General features: G+C 35.3%; 1 protein-coding gene across 1 annotated transcript in view; it reads left to right on the top strand.

Annotated features, from left to right (window-relative positions):
* Positions 1-23230, top strand: part of ZBBX (zinc finger B-box domain containing) — a 106844-nt gene that overhangs the window by 67772 nt on the left and 15842 nt on the right. Inside the window, 8 exon segments of the mRNA XM_028504917.2 lie at positions 1496-1605; positions 1986-2086; positions 3240-3319; positions 5120-5256; positions 9697-10004; positions 13405-13558; positions 14356-14472; positions 22187-22420. Coding sequence (XP_028360718.2) covers positions 1496-1605; positions 1986-2086; positions 3240-3319; positions 5120-5256; positions 9697-10004; positions 13405-13558; positions 14356-14472; positions 22187-22420 — 1241 coding nt within the window.

Genomic DNA, 23230 nt, shown 5'->3' with positions numbered 1-23230 from the left:
TCAGCAAGGCATGAGTTCCAGGGGTTCAATACCCACAATAGACTTATTTTATTAACTAACTGGTTATTTGTTCATGGGAAAATCACTTAAATTTTCCTGGCCCACATTTTCTCATCTGGAAAATATTGAGTTTATAATAAATAATCTGTAGGGGTTCTTAGCTCCTATGCTTTACTACCTAGACTCTGTCAGTCTTTGGTTCAGGTCTTTATTCATAAAATCAGGTGCTTTCACTTCATGAAGAACTATTTGGATAATAATACACTTATATGAATCTATGATTGAATTTTAATACAGTATATCCATGTCAAATTGGAAAGAAATTTCTGATGGCCAGGCACCAATTTTTCTTTGATCTTTACTCTTCAACATTCTTATCACTTAATTGAATTATGGATGTGAAATGATATGCTCATCAAATTTGTCAAGACACAAAGCTGAATAAAGTAAATATTTTGGAGTGTTCTGATATACACATATCCTGTATTGGGAAAATGAACATAACTGTAGGTTGCCAGGAAACTATCAACTTTTTATGCCTTTGCAGGTGGAGACAAAGGCAATATAGAGTAATGGTTATAAATATGGGCTTGGGGAGGCAGATGCTTTGGGTTCAAATTCTTCTGCATTTATTACCTGAATGATTTTGAACAAGTTGGTTTGTTTTTTTGTGCCTCGATATCTTCATCTGTAAAATTAAAATGATACTAGTGCCTATTTAATGTATATGCTAAGATTAAATGCCCCAAATTAGAACAGAGCCTGATGCATATTAAGTTATGTATCAGTTTTACCTATCAATGTTATGAAGAAGGCCCTGACCTTTTTATGGAGACTGCATTAGATTGTATGGTCTACAAGGGCTGCAGCTACTTTTATTCTTGGTTAAAAAGGAAACGGCTTCCCATGATTTGGGAATAACCTCTGAAACCAGATCCACACTCTTGACCTCTCAGAAGCCCTGTGCTTCAATCCCTTCAACATGAGATGGGCCACATCAAACCTCGTTATTAACTGAGTGACAGATGCCACAGTCAGAACACTTCATATTCCTATCATGGAACCCTTCTAGTTGATGGAAGCTTAGAAAAATGTCTTCAGGGTCTCTTAGATTATTAACACAATGCCAAAGCTGTAAGACACAGCCCACATTCATAAATTCACTTGTTAAATAGTGTAATATGTTTCATGGGCTTCATGTGCCTTTTGCAAGAACACTGACTTCTATTAGAACTTTACTTTTCTTCCTAAACAAAAAACAGTGGGATATGCAATTTAAAAAATCTTGTGTGATGTTAATTTGATTTACAAAATTATTTTAGTAGATTAAGATTCTCTTATGCAATCATACTTTTCTTCTGTGAATTCGAGGTACAGCTGTGATTTCATTATTAATTTTGTAGACTCACTCCTTGGTGAAATAAATCAAGATTTTGTCTGGGAAGTTTTAGATAATGTATTTTAGTCTCTAAATTGCTTCCTTTTTGTTTTGTAGAACTCCACTGGAGCAACTTCAAAACATGCTGCCAGACACGTTCATACGTCAGTGTACAACCGCTGCTGAGACACAGCCTTCTCAGACTGAGAGCGGTGAAGACAGTGGTGGTCAGTCCAGTCTTGATCAGAGATTTTCAAATTTATTATTTCAAATTATATACTCTAAGCATTAAGCAGCATCTGCTTTTGTTTTTCTTTACTGTATCATTCTCAACTGGACTGTGTACCCGTTATCTACCAATCAAAACAATACTTTCTTCCCATTTTCTAGATATACTTTGCCTAATTTGAGTAGTTTCATTTAAAAATGGAATGTTAGGAAAATGTGCATTTTGCCTGAACTAGGAACATTGACAGCATTTATATATTTGTGTACATGCACAAGAGAATATACTTGTTAAAAAATTCTGGCTGTGTTATTTGAACATAGGAAACGATCAGGTAAAGTATATTCTTTGATGATACTATTTTCTAATCTTATTCCCTAGCCGAGGAGAGCACAGTACAGTACCCGGTACTGTTTATGCCGGTAGAAGAGGTCAGAGTACCGAGGCCCCAAACAGCTGTAAAAATAGTCGAACTGGATGACGTAAGTGCACAATGGCCACTCATGTCACTTAACAAATGGCAATTTCATAACATAGAGTTACAACTTCACTTTATTTGCAATAAGCTTTCTTTCATAATTCAACATAATTTAATAGGAAATTTGTAAGTATTTTAATTTAAACATGTTATTAGCAATGAATATTGTTTTAGTTTGACAGTAAATTTTTGTATTGATAATGTGCCATTCTTTGGAAGCATGTAGTATTGGAGATGAAAAGACATTTTATTATTTTAACTTATGTATATAAATGTAGTTAATTGTTTTATTTAGTTTTTTTATGTTATCAAGCTTTTAAACACAGATTAGTATGGTATCTAATAGAATATGTATATGTTTAGTTTTTTGAATGTCATTAATATTACTTCCTATTTAAAGGAAAAATAGTGTCAGTGTTTTAGAATTTAGTGTAATAATTACTTGAATACAAGCCTCTAGAAGACAACAACTAGGGTCAGCTAAAGCTAGAGCCAGTTAGAATTAGAGCTCCAGGCTGAAAGTTTAAGTTGTCACCAACTCAGTGCATTTCTGACTTTCTAGTCACCTAGTAGTTGAATACACCACTTATCCTCAGTATTTATATTACTGTGGTTCAAAGTCAAGTCCTAGAATAAGAAGTACCTCTTTAATACTGCTTCCTTCCTTAGGTTGCTAGCCCCTGATGTGTGTGTGCACATGTGTGTGCGTGTGTACCTACCAACATTTTTATTTCTCTTCTGGACAAATGTTAGCTATTGAGCAAAACAGATCTGTGCACACATGCCTATATATGTGTGTATGCTTGTTACCATTTCTTTATGTATGTGGTAAGCTTATAACATGCTGGCCAGAAAACTAAAAACCTCTTGGTCAATAATCTACTGGGCACTTAGTAGTTACAAAGCAAAACATAAGTTGTTACTGTTGGTTCTGAGTGTGAGAGTAACGATCAAATGACTGACAGAGGAAGTGCCCTCAGCTAGTATCTGTTGAATTTGTTGGGTTCTTCTAGAAACTCATGATCTATAACATATAGTCAGAGAGCTGATAACATTATTTATTGAAGAAACTTCTCTAAATATTACCACAAGTTAGCTGGCTAATATATAGCATATTTATTGAATATACTAATATTGTACAACATGCATTTAATAAGACCTACGAAGAAGAATTGGAAGAACAAGGAAACATCGTCCCTTACAAAGTTGAATTAGCTGTCGCAGACAGTCGACAAAGGTAAGGCCTTTCTGATGCACGTTTGAGGCTCATTAGAAACCCACCAAAAATCAAGTATCTTTTCAAATGAGAAATTTATAATGTAAAAACAAATAACTCTATGTTAGAGTGTATTTTACTAAAGTTGTGTTTAAATTTGGATACAATATTGCTAATATTTGTCATCATTTCAGCAATTTGAAATTTGTCCACAATGATAAATGTATACACTTACCTAACATCTGGATTAATACATGCTTATGAATTTAGGAATTGTAATTGTTTGAAATTTCTGACCAGGGCTGATATATTTCATATGAGCTATGTTCAGTCCTTCAAAGATAACTGAATTTTTCTCACTTTAATTTGCTATGAACACTAAATAAAACAGATACTATGAAGGGTTATTTTGAGAGATCAAAAGAGCTCCCAAATTATAAATTACTTCATTAGTAGATTTTACTGTGTAATTAACAAATTAAATATAATGGTGCACTTTGCAAATTTTGTAGAATTTTGTTATTTCCAAATGGAAAATAACATCTAGCTGTATTCATTAGTAATGTTAAAAATTACTTTAAGTCCCTTTCACTGTTGAAACTTTAGCTAGGATTTCACATGTTTTGACTACAAAGTATTAAATTGGTTAAATAGCAAAATGAATTTTCTAGTAAATAACTCCTATGCCAATTTTTTGCTTATATGTTCAGATCAATGTAGGTCCTTGTCAGTATTTTAAAGCAGCAATGGGCCTTTGTGACACACTCGAACCTGCAGAGCCCCATGATTAGACACGTGGACCCAGATATCTAGCCTCAAAAGTGCTTTTGACATGTGACATTTTGTCAGCAAGTAGTAGACAACCTTCTGGTCATAAATAAGAAGTTTTATCCACTACTGTATCCCTAAGGAAATGAATGGCACTTCTGCTCTTTAATTTGATTGTTTTATATATCTTACTATAAATTTTTTGCCTTGCTCTCTGTGTATGGTGTTAGAGAAGGCAAAAAAAGTCACTGATCATGGTTTGGCTATAGCTGTGCATCTTGAGTTTGTAAGTGCCCTTAGAGCTTCTTATTTTCTAAGAAAAATAATGAATCATAGGTGACAATGCAAGAAGACCTTTTTGATTAAGCATAACCCATGAGTTTTTATGATGGATTCAACAAGCTTACAAAAACAATCGGGTGTTATTCAATATACTACTCAATTAATAGAAAATGTTAAATTGTAATAATGCTTATATATGGTAATGATCATTAAAAATAGAACAAATACCACATATGCCATTTTAACTCTTATAGTTCATTGATGAACAACTAAACGTTTATTTAAGTATAAAACTTTCATTTGACGGAAGGAGACTTGACTTGGGGTGGTAAACTCAATAAATTATGCAGAAGATGTATTATAGAATTGTATACCTGAAACCTACATAATTTTATTTACCAATGTTACCCCAATAAATTGAATAAAAAACCCCTTGATTTCATCTGATTTCAATGATCTTGAAAGATAACTCTCTATCATTTGAAGAGAGAATATGAAGAACAAAACTTATTCCAGAATATTTTTAAGGAAACTTTCAGTTAAAATTTTGTAGTTAAACCAGTGTTGGCCTAGTTCCCTATTTCTTTTAAATCCATAATACCGCATAGTTACTTGTAGTTTACAATGTGCCCCACTGCAAGGCCAAAACACAGCATGAATATCCCTGTTCCCTTCAGGTTTTATTATATTTGTGTTAATAAGCTGGGACTCTTTACTTTTTAACATTATTTCTTTCAACTCTATTCTTTTGCTTGTCCGTAAACATGAAAGTTGCAGATGTCATGATTATCAGAATGCTTTTCTGTACGAGAAGAACATCCTTCAGCATCATGTTTTCACAAAGGGGAAAACAGACTTCTTACATCTTTGTCTAAGCAACAGCTCTTATTGTGAAGATAGCTCTAGAGGTAACTTTTTTCCTTGAGTAATATTATTAGCAATAAATGTTGGTAATTTAATCAAACAAGTTGGCATTGCAGTACATAAAAGCTTTGACTATTTTACTATTCATTTGAGACCCAGAAAATTTAGTACTCAGAAGAAAACTGGTTGAAAATATACCCAAATTGGAGCTTAGGACTTTAGAGGACATTCTATCTAGTCCAGAAGGTATTTTTTAACTTACATGGAGCATGGTGTTTCAGTTACTTATGGGAAAAGGCTGAATATAAATGTTTATTGAGTGTTACTTTAAAGATACTTAATTTATGTAAATAGACTTTTAGAGCAGTTTTAGGTTTGCAGCAAAATTGAGCAGGAAGTATAGAGTTCCCATTTACCCTCTGCTGCCACAAACTCATAGCTTATCCCACTATCAACATCTCGAGCCAGAGTAGTGCATTGTCAACCAACAAGCATGCATTGATACACTGTTACCACCGTATATCCATAGTTGACATTAGGGTTCAGTCTTGGCTGCACACTCTATGGGTATAGTGACATGTATCCAGCATTACAGCTTCATACAAAATAGTTTTACTGCTCTGAAAATCCTTTGTGCTCTGCCTTCTCAGACCTCCTTTCTTCCTAACCCTTGGCTACCAGTGATATTTTTACTGTCTCCATAGTTTTGCCCTTTTCCAGAATATCGTATAGTTGGAATCATGCAATACGTAGCCTTCAAATTGGTGTGTTTCGCTTAATGATATGCATTTAAAAGGTTTCCACTTTTTTATTATGGCTTAATAGCTCATTTATTTTTAGTGCTGAAATTCCATTGTCTGAATTTAACACAACTTATTTACACTTGTATGTTCACTTATTGAAAACCATCTTGGTTATTTCCAAGTTTTGGCAATTATGAATAAAGTTGTTATAAATATCTATATGTGTTTTTTTTGTTTGGACCTACATTTTCTCCTAATTTGGGTAGTATCAAGAAGTGTGATTGTTGGATCATATGTTGTACACATTTGGCTGTGTAAGAAGTCACCAAACTGTCTTCCAAAGTGGCCATGCCACTTTGCATTCCCACCAGCAACAAATGACAGTCTGTTCACGTTCTTGTCAGCACCTGAAGTTGCTGGCATTTCAGATTTTTGCCCATCGAATAATTGTGTTGTGGTATTTCATTGTTGTTTTACAATTCTCTAGAGGTTTATGATGTTGAACTTCTTTTCATATGCTCATTTTTCATCAATATATTTTCTTTTATTTATTCATTTTTAGAGTAATGGAGGGAGAAAGAGAGGGAGAGAAACATTAATGTGTGGTTGTTTCTTGTGCACCCTCTACTGGGGACCTGGCCCACAACTCAGGCCTGTGCTCGGACAGGGAATTGAACCAGCGACCTTTGGTTCGCAGGCTGGCTGTCATTCCACTGAGCCGCACTGGCCAGGGCCAATATATTTTCTTTGATGAGGTGTCTGTTAAGGCTCTTGGCCCATTTTTCAGCTGGGTTGTCTGATTGACTGAAGAACCAGTCATTCTTACTGTTGAGATTTAAGGGTTCTTCTGTATATTTTGGATAACAGTACTTCACCAGATACATATTTTGCAAATATTTTCTCCAAGTTTATCTGTAGCTTGACCTCTTATCTTCTTGGCAGTGTCTCTTATAGAACAGACATTTTTAATTTTAATAAAGTCCAGCTTATCAATTATTTCTTTCATGGATTCTGCCTTCTGTGTTGTGTTCAAAAAGGTCATCATGACTCAGTATGACCTACATTTTCTCCACTGTTCTAGGAGTTTTATATTTTTCATTTTACATTTAGGTCTATCCTTCATTTTGAGTTAAAATTTCTGTGAAGGGTGTAGGGTCTGTGTCCAGATTAATTTTGGGGGCATGTGGCAATCTAGTTGTTCCAGCAATATTTGTTGAAAAGGTGATGTTTTTCACCAGTGTATTGCCTTTTGTTCTTTGGTCAAAGATGGGCTGACTATATTTGTGTGGGTATATTTATAGATTTCCTATTCTGTTTCATTCATCTATTTTTTATACTTTTGCTAATACCACATTGCCCTTACTAGTAGTCATATAGTAATTCTTGAAGGCATATAATGTCAATTTTCTGCCTTTGTTCTTCTTCAGTGTTGTGTTGGTTATTCTGGGTCTTTTGTCTCTCAATATAATTTTTAGAATAAACTTATCAATATCCACAAAACAGTTTGCTGAGATTTTGATTGGGAGTACATGGTGTTTATAGATCAACTTGGGAAAAACTGACATCTTGATGATATTGAAGTTTCCTAACCATGAACATGAACTGTATACTTATTTAGTTCTTCAATTTCTTTAATCAGAGATTTCTAGTTTTCTCATATAGACCTGTACATAGTTTATTAGATTTATGCTGAAGTATTTCATTTGTCTGTGTGCTAATGCAAATGGTATTATGTTAACTTCAAATTCCACTTGCTCATGTTGGTGTGTAGGAAAGTGATTGATTTTTGTATGTTGACCGTGTATCCTGCAACTTTGCAACAATCACTTTGTTTCTTTCTCTTCGTTGATTCTTTTGGATGTTGTGCACAGACGATCATATCCTATATGAACAATATCAAATTTCTTTCTCCAATCTGTATATCTTTTCTTTCCTTTTCTTGTTTTATTGATTAGCTAGAATTTCTAGCTCAATCTTTAAAAAGGAGGGGTAAGAGGGGAAAACTTAGCTTTGTTCTTCATTGTAGGAGTAGAGCTCCTTGTTTCTCATTATTATGTATGATGTGAACTATAGTTTTTTTGGTAGTCTTTCTCAGGTTGAGGGATTTCCCTTTACTTCTAGTTTGCTAAGAGTTTTGTTTTTTTAAATCATAAATGGGTATTAGTTTTTTTTTGTGCATTTTCTGTATTGACTGATATGATCCTGTGATTTTTCTTCCTTAACATGATGTGATGAATTAAATTGATTTATGAATGTTAAACCAAGATATCTAATTTTTATGACTTAACAGGGCTTCTAATAAATAGGTTAAATTAAATAATGCCTGTACTTTCTGCATCACATTTTAAACATTAATAAATGACTATTTTGTCTCCTTTTCAGCAAAAGATCCTAATAATGGAATTTTGCCACCTTGAAAAAATACTGTAGAGGTTAGTTGCAGACATTTACATGTAACAAATGGCAGGCATTTCTGTCAAACAACAACAACAATCAAATAATTTCTATTTAAGTTTAGAAGGAAAGTACAGCATTATTGTGGAAGTTTTATTAAACTGAAGAGCTTTTATAAAATTTTTCTTATTAAAGCATTTCTATGACTCACAAGTTATTGCATTTCTCAGAGTAAGTATCTGTGCAATTTAAGTGTGATGGTTGTTGAAAGGGAATGTTATAAAGACTGCATGCGACTGCCGAGCTGCATCAACATTTGACTGCCGCGAGTCGTTTGCCTACAAGGTAGAATTCACATCACTGGAGACTGTTTTAGTCACAGCCTCCACTGGTTTACACAGTATACTGATAGAGAGAAGGTGTTGATATTGGAAAGAGAATGAGGGATAATCAGATGAGGCTGTATAAAATCTGGAAAATGGCATAAATATTTTTTTAATTTAAAATGAAAGCAATATAGTGCAAAAATTGTTCAATCATTTTTACTCTTCAGAAAATCTAGACCAACATTTCACCACCCGGGTTGCACATTACCGTCACCCAGATAGTTGGCAGAGGGAAAGGGAACAAACACACACGAGACGAGAGAGTGCTTGAGTCCCACTCCCAGTGTCTGACTAATGGTTTGGGGTCAGGCCCACTCGCTGACAGTTTTAGAGAGTACCTTCCTATGAATCCATTCTGCAGCCAGATCGAAACCAATGATCTAAACCAAGTGATATATTAAAAGCTGACATGATGAGGTGGTGACTAATAAAATTTTGCTCATTGTGTAGCATTCCAGAGGCAGGTGTCCTGGCTTAAACTTTCCTTGTGCCCCAACTTCTGCTCTTTTATCTGGCAGGCCTTCCTTTGCCCTCTCCTTATCAGTAGCACACTAAGGAAAAGAGGTTAAAGTGTGGGAATAAGGTTGCCTCTGCATTACTTCTCTTCAGTTGCTGTCGTAAAACTTGAGTGAGAGAGAGGAGGTAGGAACGTAGAAATTAAGCCATGGGCTGAATAAAAATTTGCATCAATTTCAAGATTTCATTAAAAAATAAAATCTTGCTTTCCTCCATTAGTCTCTAGCTCATTAAGGTTTGAATGCCTAAGTAAATCATGATTATCATTTATGAACAAAAACTGCATAATAGTAATTTAATACTGAGCACTCAGTATAAAAATGTTAATAAAATAGTGTTTAATGATACAGGTTTACACCACGGAGCATTTGGGTTAGGAACAGATTAATCGATTTTTTTGTTTAAATGTATTTATTTAACTTTTATAAATGTGTGTTTTTGACAGCAGGAACTTCAAATACAAAATTAGATAAAGATGTCGACCCTGATATTTATTCTCCTGCTGTTGAAAAATTAGGGGAAAACCCCTGCTTTAAAAGAGATTTCAAAGAGAAAAGTATAAAAGATATGGAAAGTAATGAGAAGTTGGATAATTCCTGCATGTCATTCGAGAGCAAGGATTCTTTGCCGAGTGTAGATTTAGAAACACCTTCCATTAAGGAGAAATTACCACAAGATGTGGAATCATTGGAATTTAGCAATCTTCCTGAGAGGCCAGACTGTGAAGATCCAAAAACGATGGAGTCACCACTGGTAAATTTCTATTATGTTTATTATATTAACAATTTTATAAGAAACATCATAAGAAAATTTTATACTCACACAATATATTTGTAAATGTTACTTATTGAAGTTAAAATGTGCTACCATATATAATTATGAGGTAGTTGAAGTTTGAGTTATATTGGAAAGATTGTTAATGACTTACAGGACAGATTCCAATATGGTGACTGCCATTTTAATAAATGGTTTGTATAACAAATAAAACTTTAAGGCCCATCTCATGCACCATAGTAGGAGTGCTGTTACCTTTCTAAATGGCATGTGTTATTATGAATAATTTAGTATAATAAATCTTTTCTAGTTTTTTCACTGTACAGTCACTGGTTAAAATGAAAAAAAGGCACATATGTAGATAGAATCAGTTTTTGTGGATTGATGTAAGTATAGGATTTAAAGGAGCATGGCTAATAAAGAAATAGGGGGAAAGTTTTTGTTTCTTAGGAAAAGAGGTAAACTAGCTTATTATTACATTATTGCCAACTTTTAAAACTACATATAAACTTCTGTTCTACATACTGAAAATCTTAACTAGTAGTCTTATTGATAGTAAACTCTTGGGTAATTAAGCAAGACAAATGTTACATTTTTTGGAAATTGGGAAATTAAATATTTGAACAATCCTTTAACGTCACATGAACTGAATCTCCACGGTGCCTAAACTGAAGGGGGTACCAAAAATTGGACTGAATATTGAGCTGCTGTGGCTTCTGCTTGGGGATTGGATTTCTGTGCCCACTTTGTGACAGGCTTTGCCTCTTCTGAAGTGTGAAATTGGAACTGAGACCTATGCAGAACCTTAGATCCCTAATAGTCTGCTAGTCTCTGAAGGACCTCACCAGGAGACATTTTCACAGATGCAAGGATATGAAAGGAAACTGATTTCTTTAGGAATCTGGGCCAAGTCCATAAGATATCTAATTTGAAAAATAGATATCTTGAATGGTTTTTTTTTGGTTAGCACAGGTTGAGAGTTTGAGTATACATTTCCTGCTTGGAATCTCCAAGCCATGAAATTAGCATTAATGTTAACCCATGTCTGTCTGCCTTTTGATACCCTGAATGTATCTGACAAAACTAAACTCCAGTTCCTTCTGGGAAGACATTCCCACAGCTTAGATAATAATAGACTCCCCCAAATAAATGCTCACTGCAGATAAGCTGTTCTCCCCCGTCTCTCAGTGAAGAAAACAATTGATCATAGATTGAACTTCTGCAGTCAGAACAAACAAGACCTCTAATTTTCTAGTTTCCACAGGGCATTATGAAGAGGGCTAGGTGACCCCCGCACATGCAGTGTGTTGTGTTGTAGGAGACTAAACCTGAGCATAGGAGGCACCATGCTTTTCTACTGGGCATAGGTCTGCCTGACCTTTGTCCTAGGGGGAGACATCATCTTCTGTAACCTACTAAAAGGCATTTGGCAAAACTCACAGGTATATAAGCTGTGGTAATTCATATCCTAATGGAAAGTAATATAGTAGCTGAAATAAGTAAAATAGAACTACTTTTATTAACATGGATGTATCTCAAAAATATGATGTTAAAATTGAAATGTAAAAGGATACATAGAATTTGATAGCATTTTTGGAAACATTTATGATATTTATAACTCTTTACGGATACACTCAAATGTGATAATAGTCAGAAATATCATTGGAATAGAGTATGTCAACTTCAGTGAAATACAATTAGTTAGATTTATAAAGATTAATATCTATTTTTGGCTTAGAAATCTGAAACAAATCTTTCAAATTACTGATATTAAATTGTGTGATCAAGTTGAATCATGTGTTGTTCATATCTACATATTTAAAGTATTTCATAATTTAAAGTGAAATGTTAAAAAACTACTAATCATACTTTGATTGCTCATCCTACTATTGTTAAAAAATTGGTAAATGATTACATCATAGAGCACAGCGCTTTATAAATAATATCTTTTCATCCCTAATGGCTGCACACGCTGTCTATGTGCTCCTCCTGCCCTCGTGGAAGCCATTCCCTTGGCAGGAACTACTTTAACATCTGTTGTGTTCTGGTGGAAAATTCAAGAGTGAGTGATAGGAGCAATTTTTAGCAATAACATTAATTGACTTCCAAATTGAGTGTAAGACAGTTCATTTTGCACTTCAGTTTTCAGAAATTGAGTTCTTCATAAAGGTGGAACCGCCTATGGAATTAAGTACTAACAAGCAGCAGTGAGGTAGGGTCAGGGGCCAGGGAGAACACAGTCTGGTCAGGGGCCCTTGGTTCTGGTTGTGAAACAACCAAGATTTACTTGGTGAGTTTGGGAAGAACAAACAGACCTGCTGTCAGTGTTCTTACTTGTCAACCAAGGCTTGTAAATCTATCCAGATTTGCAATTGCCTAATCGAAATATGAGCTCCACTGGGGCTGAAGGGGTTCTGTGGATTGGTTTTTTAGTGTCTGGGAGAACCAGTGAGGACGGGTTAGAGTGGACTTGGACTTGTCTTTGAGGGAGATAATTTATTGCTCACTAACTTGGTTTTGTAACATATTACCATTTATATGGTTTATATATTTTAACAGAGTTATAATACTTTTCTTTGCATTGGTTATCTCTTTGAACAGACTGCATGGAGGCATCCGTTAGGTCCATTATGGAACTTCTAAATACTGATAGCCACTCGGGTGCATTTTAATCCCATCTGGAGCTCTCACTTCTAAACCACAAATCATTTCCTACTAGACTCCTATAGTTTTTTCATCTCATTATGGACTTCCCTAGGATGAAAACATATCAAAAAATGAATTCCCAGGGTGATGGAATAAGCCTAGCCATCAAATGAAATAGACCTATATTCAAAACCTGGGTTAGCTTGTTTCTAGCCATATAAACTTCTCCAATTACATAGCTCACTCCTGCCTCTGTGTCCTACTTGCTTCATGATGGATATTTTGTTAATTTGGACTCTGTCAATGACTGTGATCTGATCAGATCTATTCCCTTTGATATTTTACTTTCATCATTGAAATTATTTTATGTACAGAAAAAAATACTAGTTCGAAAACACAGCATATGAGAGGGATTTGGTTTTCCAGATAACATATGTGCAAAGACATTGGGGAAAGAAAATAAAGGAAAGAAAGGAGAAAGGAAAACTTTGTTTCATGATCTCTGACACTCCTCGGATGGATGACAACTTTCATATTATTATGTAATTGTGGTTTATGCATTTCTTAAAATCTACCATATGTAAATGGTACTATTTCTGTCTCCACTACTAGAACTTAAACTTTATGCGGGCAGAATCCATGCTAAGAACACAGTAGGTGCTCAATATGAATGTGCTGTTTTGTGTTGATGAGGTAAAATAAACTTAATTTTGTTGAATATTTTGTTTCCTAGTCATTACAAGAAATAGCCTGCAGAAGTAAGCCTATAACTGAACAGTATCAAGGACTTGAAAGATTCTTTGTTTCTGACAAAAATGAAAGACTAGACTCACTTCCTTCTCATAACTTAGAACGTGGCTATTCCAGTATCAGAACTACAATTGCAGGTAAATTCAGACATCAGGTGGCCTGTGGGCCAACCTAACATCTTTCTGACATGTTTTTTGAAAACAGTCCATCCTCAGTTTAGGAAATACTGGGCAATTCTGTCCAACAAATAAAATCTTCTCATTCTTCTCTAGCTGAAATTATTAGCTCTGTGTGAGTTGCCACATATTGGTATTGAAGGCTGCTATCAGAATGACAGATAACGTGACTATAATGACACTGGGCAGAGATTATTTTTAGCGTTTGGAAATGTGGCCCATTCTAAACTATAAAATAAAAATTCTTTGACTCAATTTATTAACTATTAAGTGTTGTATGATGATTCTTAAATGCCATTTTAAAAGAAAATCCCCAAAATCTCAGGATCTGTGAGATTTCTGAGACATATCTGTAATTTCCTTTTGAATTGAGATTTTGGTGTCACATGTATTCTTAGGTTTCTTATGTGTTTAAATGTGTTTACTCACATACAAGCTATTATACTTTATGTCATATTGTTAACTACTTCTTAAATTATTTGTTTCTATTCAAACATGTGTGCAGTATCTTTGCAATTTAGAGTTTACTTTCCTTGTTTTAAGCTATGTGAATCTAATGGTCTTTATTGTGTAATTATGAGATTTTGTCTTTTATAATATATACCAAACTATTATAAATGTTCCTTATTTTGCTAAACAATATTCAGTAAGACAATATGATTTGATTAATTAATAAACTGTATAATAAATAAATAAAGCAACGATGAATGTTTTTTCCTTTTTAAAATTTATATAATTGTACCATTTTTCTATCTGAGGAGACAGAGACTGGATCCCAGAGCACAGTGTGAGCACTCGTGCTGACAGCGCAGTTGCCCTGGGTGTGGTGCGGAGTGCCCAGAGCTCTCCGATGGGCGGAGCCCGGCAGAGGATGGGTAAGGTGGACTGAAGACCACAGTGATATGCCTACTGGTGACTCGCTTTATTAGTTTGACTTTGCCAGTTTACCAGCCACCTGAAAATTAAGATTCCCCTCTTATGATGTAAACTTAGTCATTTTAACTAACTGTCCTCTACTTTTCTTCTCAAACAACAGCAACAAAAACAAAACAAAAGACAAAAAAATAAACAACAACCCTGAAACAAAAGAAAAATCCAACCCTAGAGTAGCCATTATTCCTGTCAAAAAACCTGAGTTAGAGTTTTAGTTATTTTCTGTAGCAATGAATTAGAGCATAATATTTAAAAAAATGTAGCTCAGGATATGGTGTATGTTTTGAACAATCCTTATCTGCTCAGTTCCATACACTTAGGGAAAAACAGTGTATTTATACTAAGCTTTGCATACCCTCCACTTGGTTTATATGCTGATCAGATAATGGCTTAAGCTAAGCTTACTGCTGGTAAGCATGGGTGAGACACCTCCATTCTAAACCTAAGGCTTAGTGTGTTAATGCTGGGATCTTGACTTTGTTCATTTACTCCATTCTCTAACCAAAATAATTGAAAATTTTTTCCTATAGGATAACTCTTTGACATGTTGAATGTTCATTATAATATTTTCCTAGTAAGTATATAGATTCATTGTTGTTATCCAATAATACCTACTAAAGTAGGTTTCTTCTATGCTGAATTTCACATGAGTTTGCAGTAGATGAATGATGAATTAAGGCAATGCAACACGGACGTGTTGAGTACGTTAGCACTGTGCTGGGCTGGGGGCAGGAGGAGGATGCATAAGTAACATTCCCAGACGGGTTTAGGAGGAACACTTGAAAAGGGAGCTATTTGCTTTGTTTGAAGGCCAACTTCATGCCATAAATTTAATTACATACAACTTGTACAAATGTGTAAGATTTATATGTCTCTCTTACCCTAAATCCTATGATTAAAGCTCTTTGGCTAGAAAAAATATTTTTCATATGCATTTATGTTGTGAAACTGTCAGAGATGAGATTTTTTTAATGGAAAAACTATCTATTTAAGATAATTTTTTGGTTCTATTGTTAAGTACCAACACTTATATCAGAGTCTAGATCAGCTTCAAAAATTCTGGTTGCTTCCTTCTAAGGCAGTCAAAAGTATTGTTTTAAGTCACTGTATAATGTTGAAAACAAATTCACATGCATGCTGTGAGAAATTTGTTACTAAGACAAATCTTTATACATAAGTAGCCCAATGCCTTTAATTATCCATTTGGAATGGTGAGTTGAAATCAATAGTTTAATATAAAACCCATTTGTGAGAGCACATACTTTAGGCCAGGCACTGCCAGACGCTGGTGATAAAAATAAGCTCTCCCTAGTGAATGTGTTTCTGGTCAAGAGGCATAGGTAAACATAGCTCGCTTCCTTGCACAACCACAGCAAAACATAACTAGACTACAAAATAAATGTTACCCAGAATCGTCAGAAAATCGAGCTGTATGGAAGCCCAACAACCAAGAAATTAAAGAAGTCACATTCATCGAGACTGTTAGGAGGGGCAGAGAAGTGGGGACATGTGGAGAGGTACAGAGGCACAGAGGTGTGGAGATGCAGAAAGGGGGGTCATACACCCATGTGTGGTGGATAAAAACTGAGAGGGATACCTTGGGAGCAAAGGATCTCAACCGCACACCAGATCACCCAACCCAATGTTCTAGTGCCAGGAAGATAAGTCCCCATTACTTTTGGCTGCAAAAACCAGTGGGCATTGGGATAGTAGAAGAAACTGCAGGATTCTCAGGAGTCTCCTCTTAAAGACCGCCCCCCCCCCAACAAACCTAAGACCTATGCAGACTCACTCCCACTGGGCTCCAGCACTGGGCAGCAGTTGGAAGGGCACTAGTGGCATACATGGAGAAATTGAAGTGTCTGGCATCAGGGCAAGGGCCAGAGGACAGCTTCCTCCAGAGGCCAGCCAGTGTCATTGTCCCCTTTGTGAGTCCTCCCCCATATATAGACACAGAAAAGTGACATAATATCTAAGATTCCATCATCCTGGTTCACATGGGTTGCCTGCCCTGGTGATTGCCTAAGGCTCCACCCTATTATAGAAGGCACACCTATAATCTACCACATTACAGGTTTGCTTTCCATAATAGGCCACATTACTAAGACATGGAGTCAAAGCAGCTCTACCTAATACATAGAAACAAACACAAGGAGGCTGCCAAAATGAGGAGACAAATAAATAAGGCCCAAATGAAAGAACAGAACAAAACACCAGAAAAAGAACTAAGCAAAATGGAGATAAGCAAACTATCAAATATAGTGTTCAAAACACCGGTTATCAGGTTGCTCAAAGACTTATTGGGTACCTCAATATCATAAAAAAGACACAGGCAGAAATGAAGTTTACACTAAATGAAATAAAGAAAAATTTACAGGGACTAACAGTGGAGTGGATGAAGCTGAAAATGAAATAAATGATTTGGAACATAATGAAAAAATATTCAATCACAACTGCAAGAAGAAAAATGAATCAATAAAACAAGAATAAGCTAAGGAGCCTCTGGGACAACTTCAAATGTTCCAACACTCAAATCATCACAAAGGCATCAAGTCATTTGTGCCTTTCTGGCACAAATCATAAGGGTGCCAGAAAGAAAAGAGAAAGACCAGGAAATGGAAAATTTGTTTGAAAAAATAATGAAGGAAAACTCCCCTAATTTGGTGAAGGAAACTGATATATACAAGTCCAGGAAGCACAGAGAGTCCCACACAAGATGGAAGCAAAGATCACACTGTGACACATCATAATTAAAGTACCAAAGGTTAAAGATAAAGAGAATTTTACAAGCAGCAAGAGAAAAGCAGATAATTATCTACAAAGGAGTTCCCATAAGACTGTCAGATGATTTCTCAAAAGAAACTGCAGGCTAGAAGGGACTGGCAATAAGTATTCAAAGGGATGAAAAGCAAAGACCTACAACCTAGGTTACTCTATCCAGCAAAGCTATCACATAGTGTTGAAGGGCAGAGAAAGTGCCTCTCAGGCAAGGTAAAGCTAAAGGAGTTCATCATCACCAAGTCATTACTATAAGAGATGTTAAAGGAACTTACTTAAGAAAAAGAAGAATGTCAAAACTATGAACCTTAAAAGGCAATAAATTCACAAGTATCAGCAATTGAATCTGAAAAACAAACTAAGCAACAAGGATAACAGAAACAGAATCATAGATAAGGGGATAATTTGTAGGGTTGTCAGTTGGGAGGGGGAAGGGGAAAATAAGGGAAAAGTTGCAGGGATTAAGAAGTGGAAATTGGTAAGTAAAGAATAGATAGGCAGGTGTTAAGAATATAGCCAAAGAACTTACATGCATGACCTATGGACATGAACTAAGGTGGTGGTGGGGGTGTTGCCAGAGGGAATGGAGTTACAAGGTAGAGAGGGCAAAGGGGGAAAATTGGGACAACTGTAATAGCATAATCAATAAAATATATTAAAAATAAGCCCTCCTTTCTATAACCTGTGATCTTAGAGTCCAGAGCAGAGGTTCTCACTTGTCAGTGGGAGTGTAGTCAGCTGGGATACCTGTTGTAATGCAGCCTCCTTGACCTCACTCCTAGAGATTCTGATTCATTTAAGCTCTAAGAATTTGCATTTATTTTATCACAACTCCATGTTGTGCTAATATGATAGTCCAAAAATTGTATGTTGATAAAACTGCTATATAGATATGTAAACATAAATTACACCATCTATAAGTTTCATAAAAGAACTGTGAGTAAGACACTTTTGGAGATTGACATGTAATTAATAATAGTTACAACAGAAGTAGGTGCCTATGCAGTCTTTTAGGAAGATGACTTTTATAAAGATGATAAAATAATTGCTTTGCTGCTGAAAAGCATAAATATGCAAGATGATAGAAACTAAAGGACATTTCAGCTGAATCTGGAAGAATTCATAAGATTTACTAGTTGGGGGCAGAGAGAAATGGCTCTATGGGGACAGAAATGGCTTTATTTCTGTGGTCTAAAATACAGTAAAATTTTCCTGGCTATGCCATAAGTTATAGAAATCTTCTATTCTGAACTGATGCCAGTATAGAAAAAAATTCGTATTTCTGTTAAGATTTTTAATTTGTGAATGTAAAACCCTGATGGTTATGAAATACATATGTGTTTGACAGCAAGTCCATTGATTCTACCCACGACCTGCCAAAAGCTACCCCTGCTCCTCCCCAACCCACCTTTCTGTCTAAGTGACACCGCCATCCAAACATTGCTACGTCTGAACCCTGGGAATCCTTCTGACTCTTACTCATCGCATCCTATTCATCCCCAGATTCTGCTGTTTTCAGCTCTAAAATTGACCCTAAATCTAACCACTTCTATCTGTACTGCTCAAGATGAGCCCAAGCCAGCTTTGCATCATCTCTTACTTGTCTCCCCCAAATTTACTTTTACCTTTCCACAAAACTATGATTATTTTCCATCAAATTCTGGTATTTATAGTCAGTGAATGAATTATTCATATTGTCATAAAAGTGTTTATAATTTATAGGGAGTGAATCATATTTTTCATAAACTTAAGCCATAGATTCCATCATGACAAACTTCTACTAAAAAGCACCCTGTGGCTTCTTTTAGAAAAGATGGAAAATTATATTCCTTACTGTGTCTCACACAGCAATACCAGTTGGCCCTCCCCGCCTTTCCTCACTCAGCTTCTCCCACATTGCAGCCCCACTGGCTTCCTTTCTGTTAGTAGACTGGCCACACTCTTACCTTGCGTCTTAGCTTTAAAATTTGCTCTTCCCTCTGATCCAGCATGGTCTGAAGCCTCATCTCCTTATTCATATTTTTTTTTCATATGATTCATTCTTTCTGATTATTCAGACTCAGCCCAGACACCAACTCCTTAAAAAGAGGTTTCCTCAGACCACCCCATCTATTTAATGCTGGTGTTTTGAGTCCCTTAATCACATCTACCTTCTCTTACCTTTCTCATAGAACCTATCATTAAGTGAAATTATTTTCATTTGTTTATTTTATGCTTACCCCAGCTGTAGTAGGAAGGAGAGCAGGAACCTGGCCTGTGCCATTCATGGGTACATCCTCGGTGATGGAACAGGGCTTGGAACACTGTCAGCTGGCTAGCAGGACAGTGTGTTGCCTGGTGTGCACCATTGGATAGGGACAATGTCTCGTACATTTTTGACTATCTGGATCCTGACACAGTGCCAGACAATTTTAAAATTTGGCAAATGTTTTTGTAATTGAATGGGACTGGATGTGAACTTACAGGTTCTCAGGGTGTGAGGGGATTTAAGACATCATCCTGTCCAACTCCTTAATTTTACTGCTGAGATATGAATTCTCATGTCTTAGGTCATAACCTGATTTCTAATTCAGTGAGACTAGACAGTAAGGTTCTTGCTTCCTAGTTTAATGTTTTTCCGCTAAACCATAATGCTAAATAACATTTCTATGTGTGTTTCAAGAACTCTTAGAAAATGCATTCCTATTTCTTATATGTAAATTCTTAGTAAGTTACATAGTTGAGCAAGAGTATCCATAGACAATAGTGTTTTACAACTTTTGTTCAAGAATAAAATAGCGGTCCATTGATCAGAATGGAATTTGTTATCGGCATACTGTGCAAGACGCAAGTTGCCATGATTATGTTTCATCGATTCTAATTTATAATTAGAATAGCAACAATAACTGCTTTTGTGTTGAATACTATTCAGAGAGTGATTCATATTTTCACATTCTTATTAGCATTCTTGTGACCAGTAATATAAGAAAATATTTCCAATATCTGGCATGGTTTCATTTGTAGTCATAGAAAAATACATTCTTTAGCTAATACTGAGGACAGTTTCTTGTGTTATATTTTGAGTATAACTGTGATCAGTGTTAATCTATAATTTCCCAAGATTACTTTGCCAGTTATAGCACAAATTAGTCCTAAAATGATTTCTTATATTTATAATCTAAATACTATACTTTAAAAAAGGTATGGAATGATCCTTGCAATAGTGGCATTTTTCATTAATTCCAGACTTAACTGTGCCTCAAATCTCAATCCTAGCAGTAACATTAATAAGCTTATACAATGAACATTAGAGAGAAGGACACACCGACATGTATAAAATAAATGAGTTAAATCAAGAACCAAACTGAAGTATTTTCTGTCTGTTTCTGCATGTTGGTTACTCTAAATTGCTTTTTGAACATATTTTCATCAAAAAAGATGGTCTGTCTCTTTGCTGTGTGCTAAGCACAAGTCTGATAATTTCTGGTGTACTTTTATTTATTTTTTCTCGATTGGTATCAATTAACCTCAAATACTGTGGCAACCAGATGCTGTTATAAGAGTTCATCAAGCATTTGAACTCTTCTGAATTTTCTGAAGGACATCAACATTATGTGAAAATTTTCTCGCCTCATATTTATCTGTGTTGTCATAAGTCTAATTCTTGCTAATCACATCTTTTTGTTTTATTTTAATAAAAGTTCTAAATCCCTTTACATTTTACTTAACTGAGACCTAGCACAATACAGATAGAAGGGTATGGTTTTCTCTGTGGACCTAGAGCTTTGGATTTATTCAGGTACTCGTTGTTAACCCTCACTGACTGGTGCTTCTATTACTGTTCCTCTTACTACTGCTTTGCTTCATTATGCAGGAATGGCAAATTTGTTTCTCTAGATGACTATGCATAAAATATTGATTCTTTACATATTATAGGTAAAAGGGGAAATTATTTCCACATTCCTGTTATTAAAATAATTAAAATAGTTCTTAGGGATATTTACATTTATTTTTCTTAAAACATAAGCACATTTTTTGTCAGTTACTTTTCTTCAGAATTGTCCCTGAACACAAACAGACACAAAAGGTCAGGAACTTATTTTAATTTATTCGTAATTTTATTCCAACAAAATTGTTTTCAAAATTGATTTCTGAAATGTTCATTAAAATTGGTGCCCTTTGGGACTTACCTTAGTCAGTTTTAATTGCTTAAATAATTACATACTGCCCTCAGATTCTTCTTAGGGTACTAGCTACATTCAAAGTAGATCTTTAAAGTTTTTTTTAAAACAGAGCAACTCAATCGTCAGTAAATGTTTAATACATGACAACTGCCTAAAATTTAGAATGACTCTTTCGAGTTTTACATTTTCCTGTGGGTCAATAGAGTGGCATCACTTCATGGCAAATGCTCAGTCAAATCATGATATTTATGATAATAACAACAACACTTTTCTAAAGAATTTAATATTTTATACAACATCAATTTGTGTTAAGGGAATGCAAGGTTATCTCATAATATAAATCATTTATACTTCATATAAATATATTTCTCTAAATCAGAGCAATGAATCAGTACATTTAAAACTTTACCTGTGCTATGCATTTCCACATGAATTTGCATAGACATTTTGCTTTAATTAATATTCACATTATTTTATCTTTTTCCAAATGTAGAAAAATTGTGGGGAAATAACCCCAAAGTGTTCTTTATGGCATAGGTAAAGTAATTTGGGCTTAGCAACTTGTGGTAAAGTATGGATGATGAACTAAAATTTGATTTTTCGTAAACTCTTTGGCATGACTTCACTGCTCTAAGTTTGCGAGGCTAATATTTTGTATTTTTAAGTATTCATTCAAAATTTTAAAAGCAGCTGATGTAAAAAATTTTTATTTTAGGCCAGACATCACAGAGACCTTCAACAGCAAATTTACCACGTTCTAACTCTGTGAAAAGAAGCTCCAGCTGTCTTTCCGTCTTCTCTCATCCTCCACCAAGAAGCGCCCCTGTTCAATCACTGTCTAGAGCTACTTCTGAAGTGTCAGAAATGAAACATATTCGTATTACTGATCATAGTGAGCCTTTCTTAGACAGCCTGGAAAAGGAATCAAATGTGCTGAAAAATCTTGCAGGTAATGTTATTTTTTTCACTGTAGACATTGTTAACTCTGTCTGCTGCCTGATTCTTCCTATGGAGCTTGCTCCAAGAAAATGAGCTAGCAAACAAAAAAGCCTTTCCCTTTTCTTCTTTAACCAGCAACTTTTGTGTCTGTTTTCTTGAATATCCCTCGAGGTCACCCTGAAAATGTTATGTGTGGATGCCAGCCATGCAAGAGATAGTCCCTTAGGTCACATAATACGTAATTAAGTTGTATTTCATAGGAAACTTCATGTGGACAGAAAAATAAACTTTTTTTCTCCTTTTTGCAAACCCATTGAGTGGCTAATCTCTATAGCTTTATGAAAGCTGCTGCCCAAAATCTGTGTTAGAGAATTAAGCTGTTAGATCTTTTAAAGCAGCATTTCCTAAGCCTCAGTGTGTACAGGAAGCCTCCAGGGATCTCGTTAAAATGCAGATTCAATCTCAGTATGCCTGGGGTGGGCCCAGGTTCTGCCTGTCTAACAAGAACCCAGTTGATACGAATGCTGGTAGTTGGCTGTGCAGTTTGGGGAGAAATTATATCTGTGCATTCCACTTTCTGAACCTCAGCGGATGTAGTCTAGTAAATCATAACCACATTCGTGAATTTACAAAGGTCTGGTTCAGTAACAAAACTTCAGGAGAAGAAATGTTAATTTCCATCAGAAAGCTGTTTGTGCAGTGTGATAGAAGCCAGCTGCACATCTACCAGGCAGGCCAGAAACTTCTCTGGGCCTGTGTGTTCCACCCACAGCTCCTCCCTTGGTTTTGTTTGTTGTTGTTTTAGTGATATTAACCTTAG

This window comes from Phyllostomus discolor, chromosome 2 (genome assembly GCF_004126475.2).
Source record: "Phyllostomus discolor isolate MPI-MPIP mPhyDis1 chromosome 2, mPhyDis1.pri.v3, whole genome shotgun sequence".
Classification (NCBI taxonomy): domain Eukaryota; kingdom Metazoa; phylum Chordata; class Mammalia; order Chiroptera; family Phyllostomidae; genus Phyllostomus; species Phyllostomus discolor.
The sequence above is the reverse complement of the archived record's forward strand: the minus strand, read 5'-3'. Positions and strand labels throughout refer to the sequence as shown.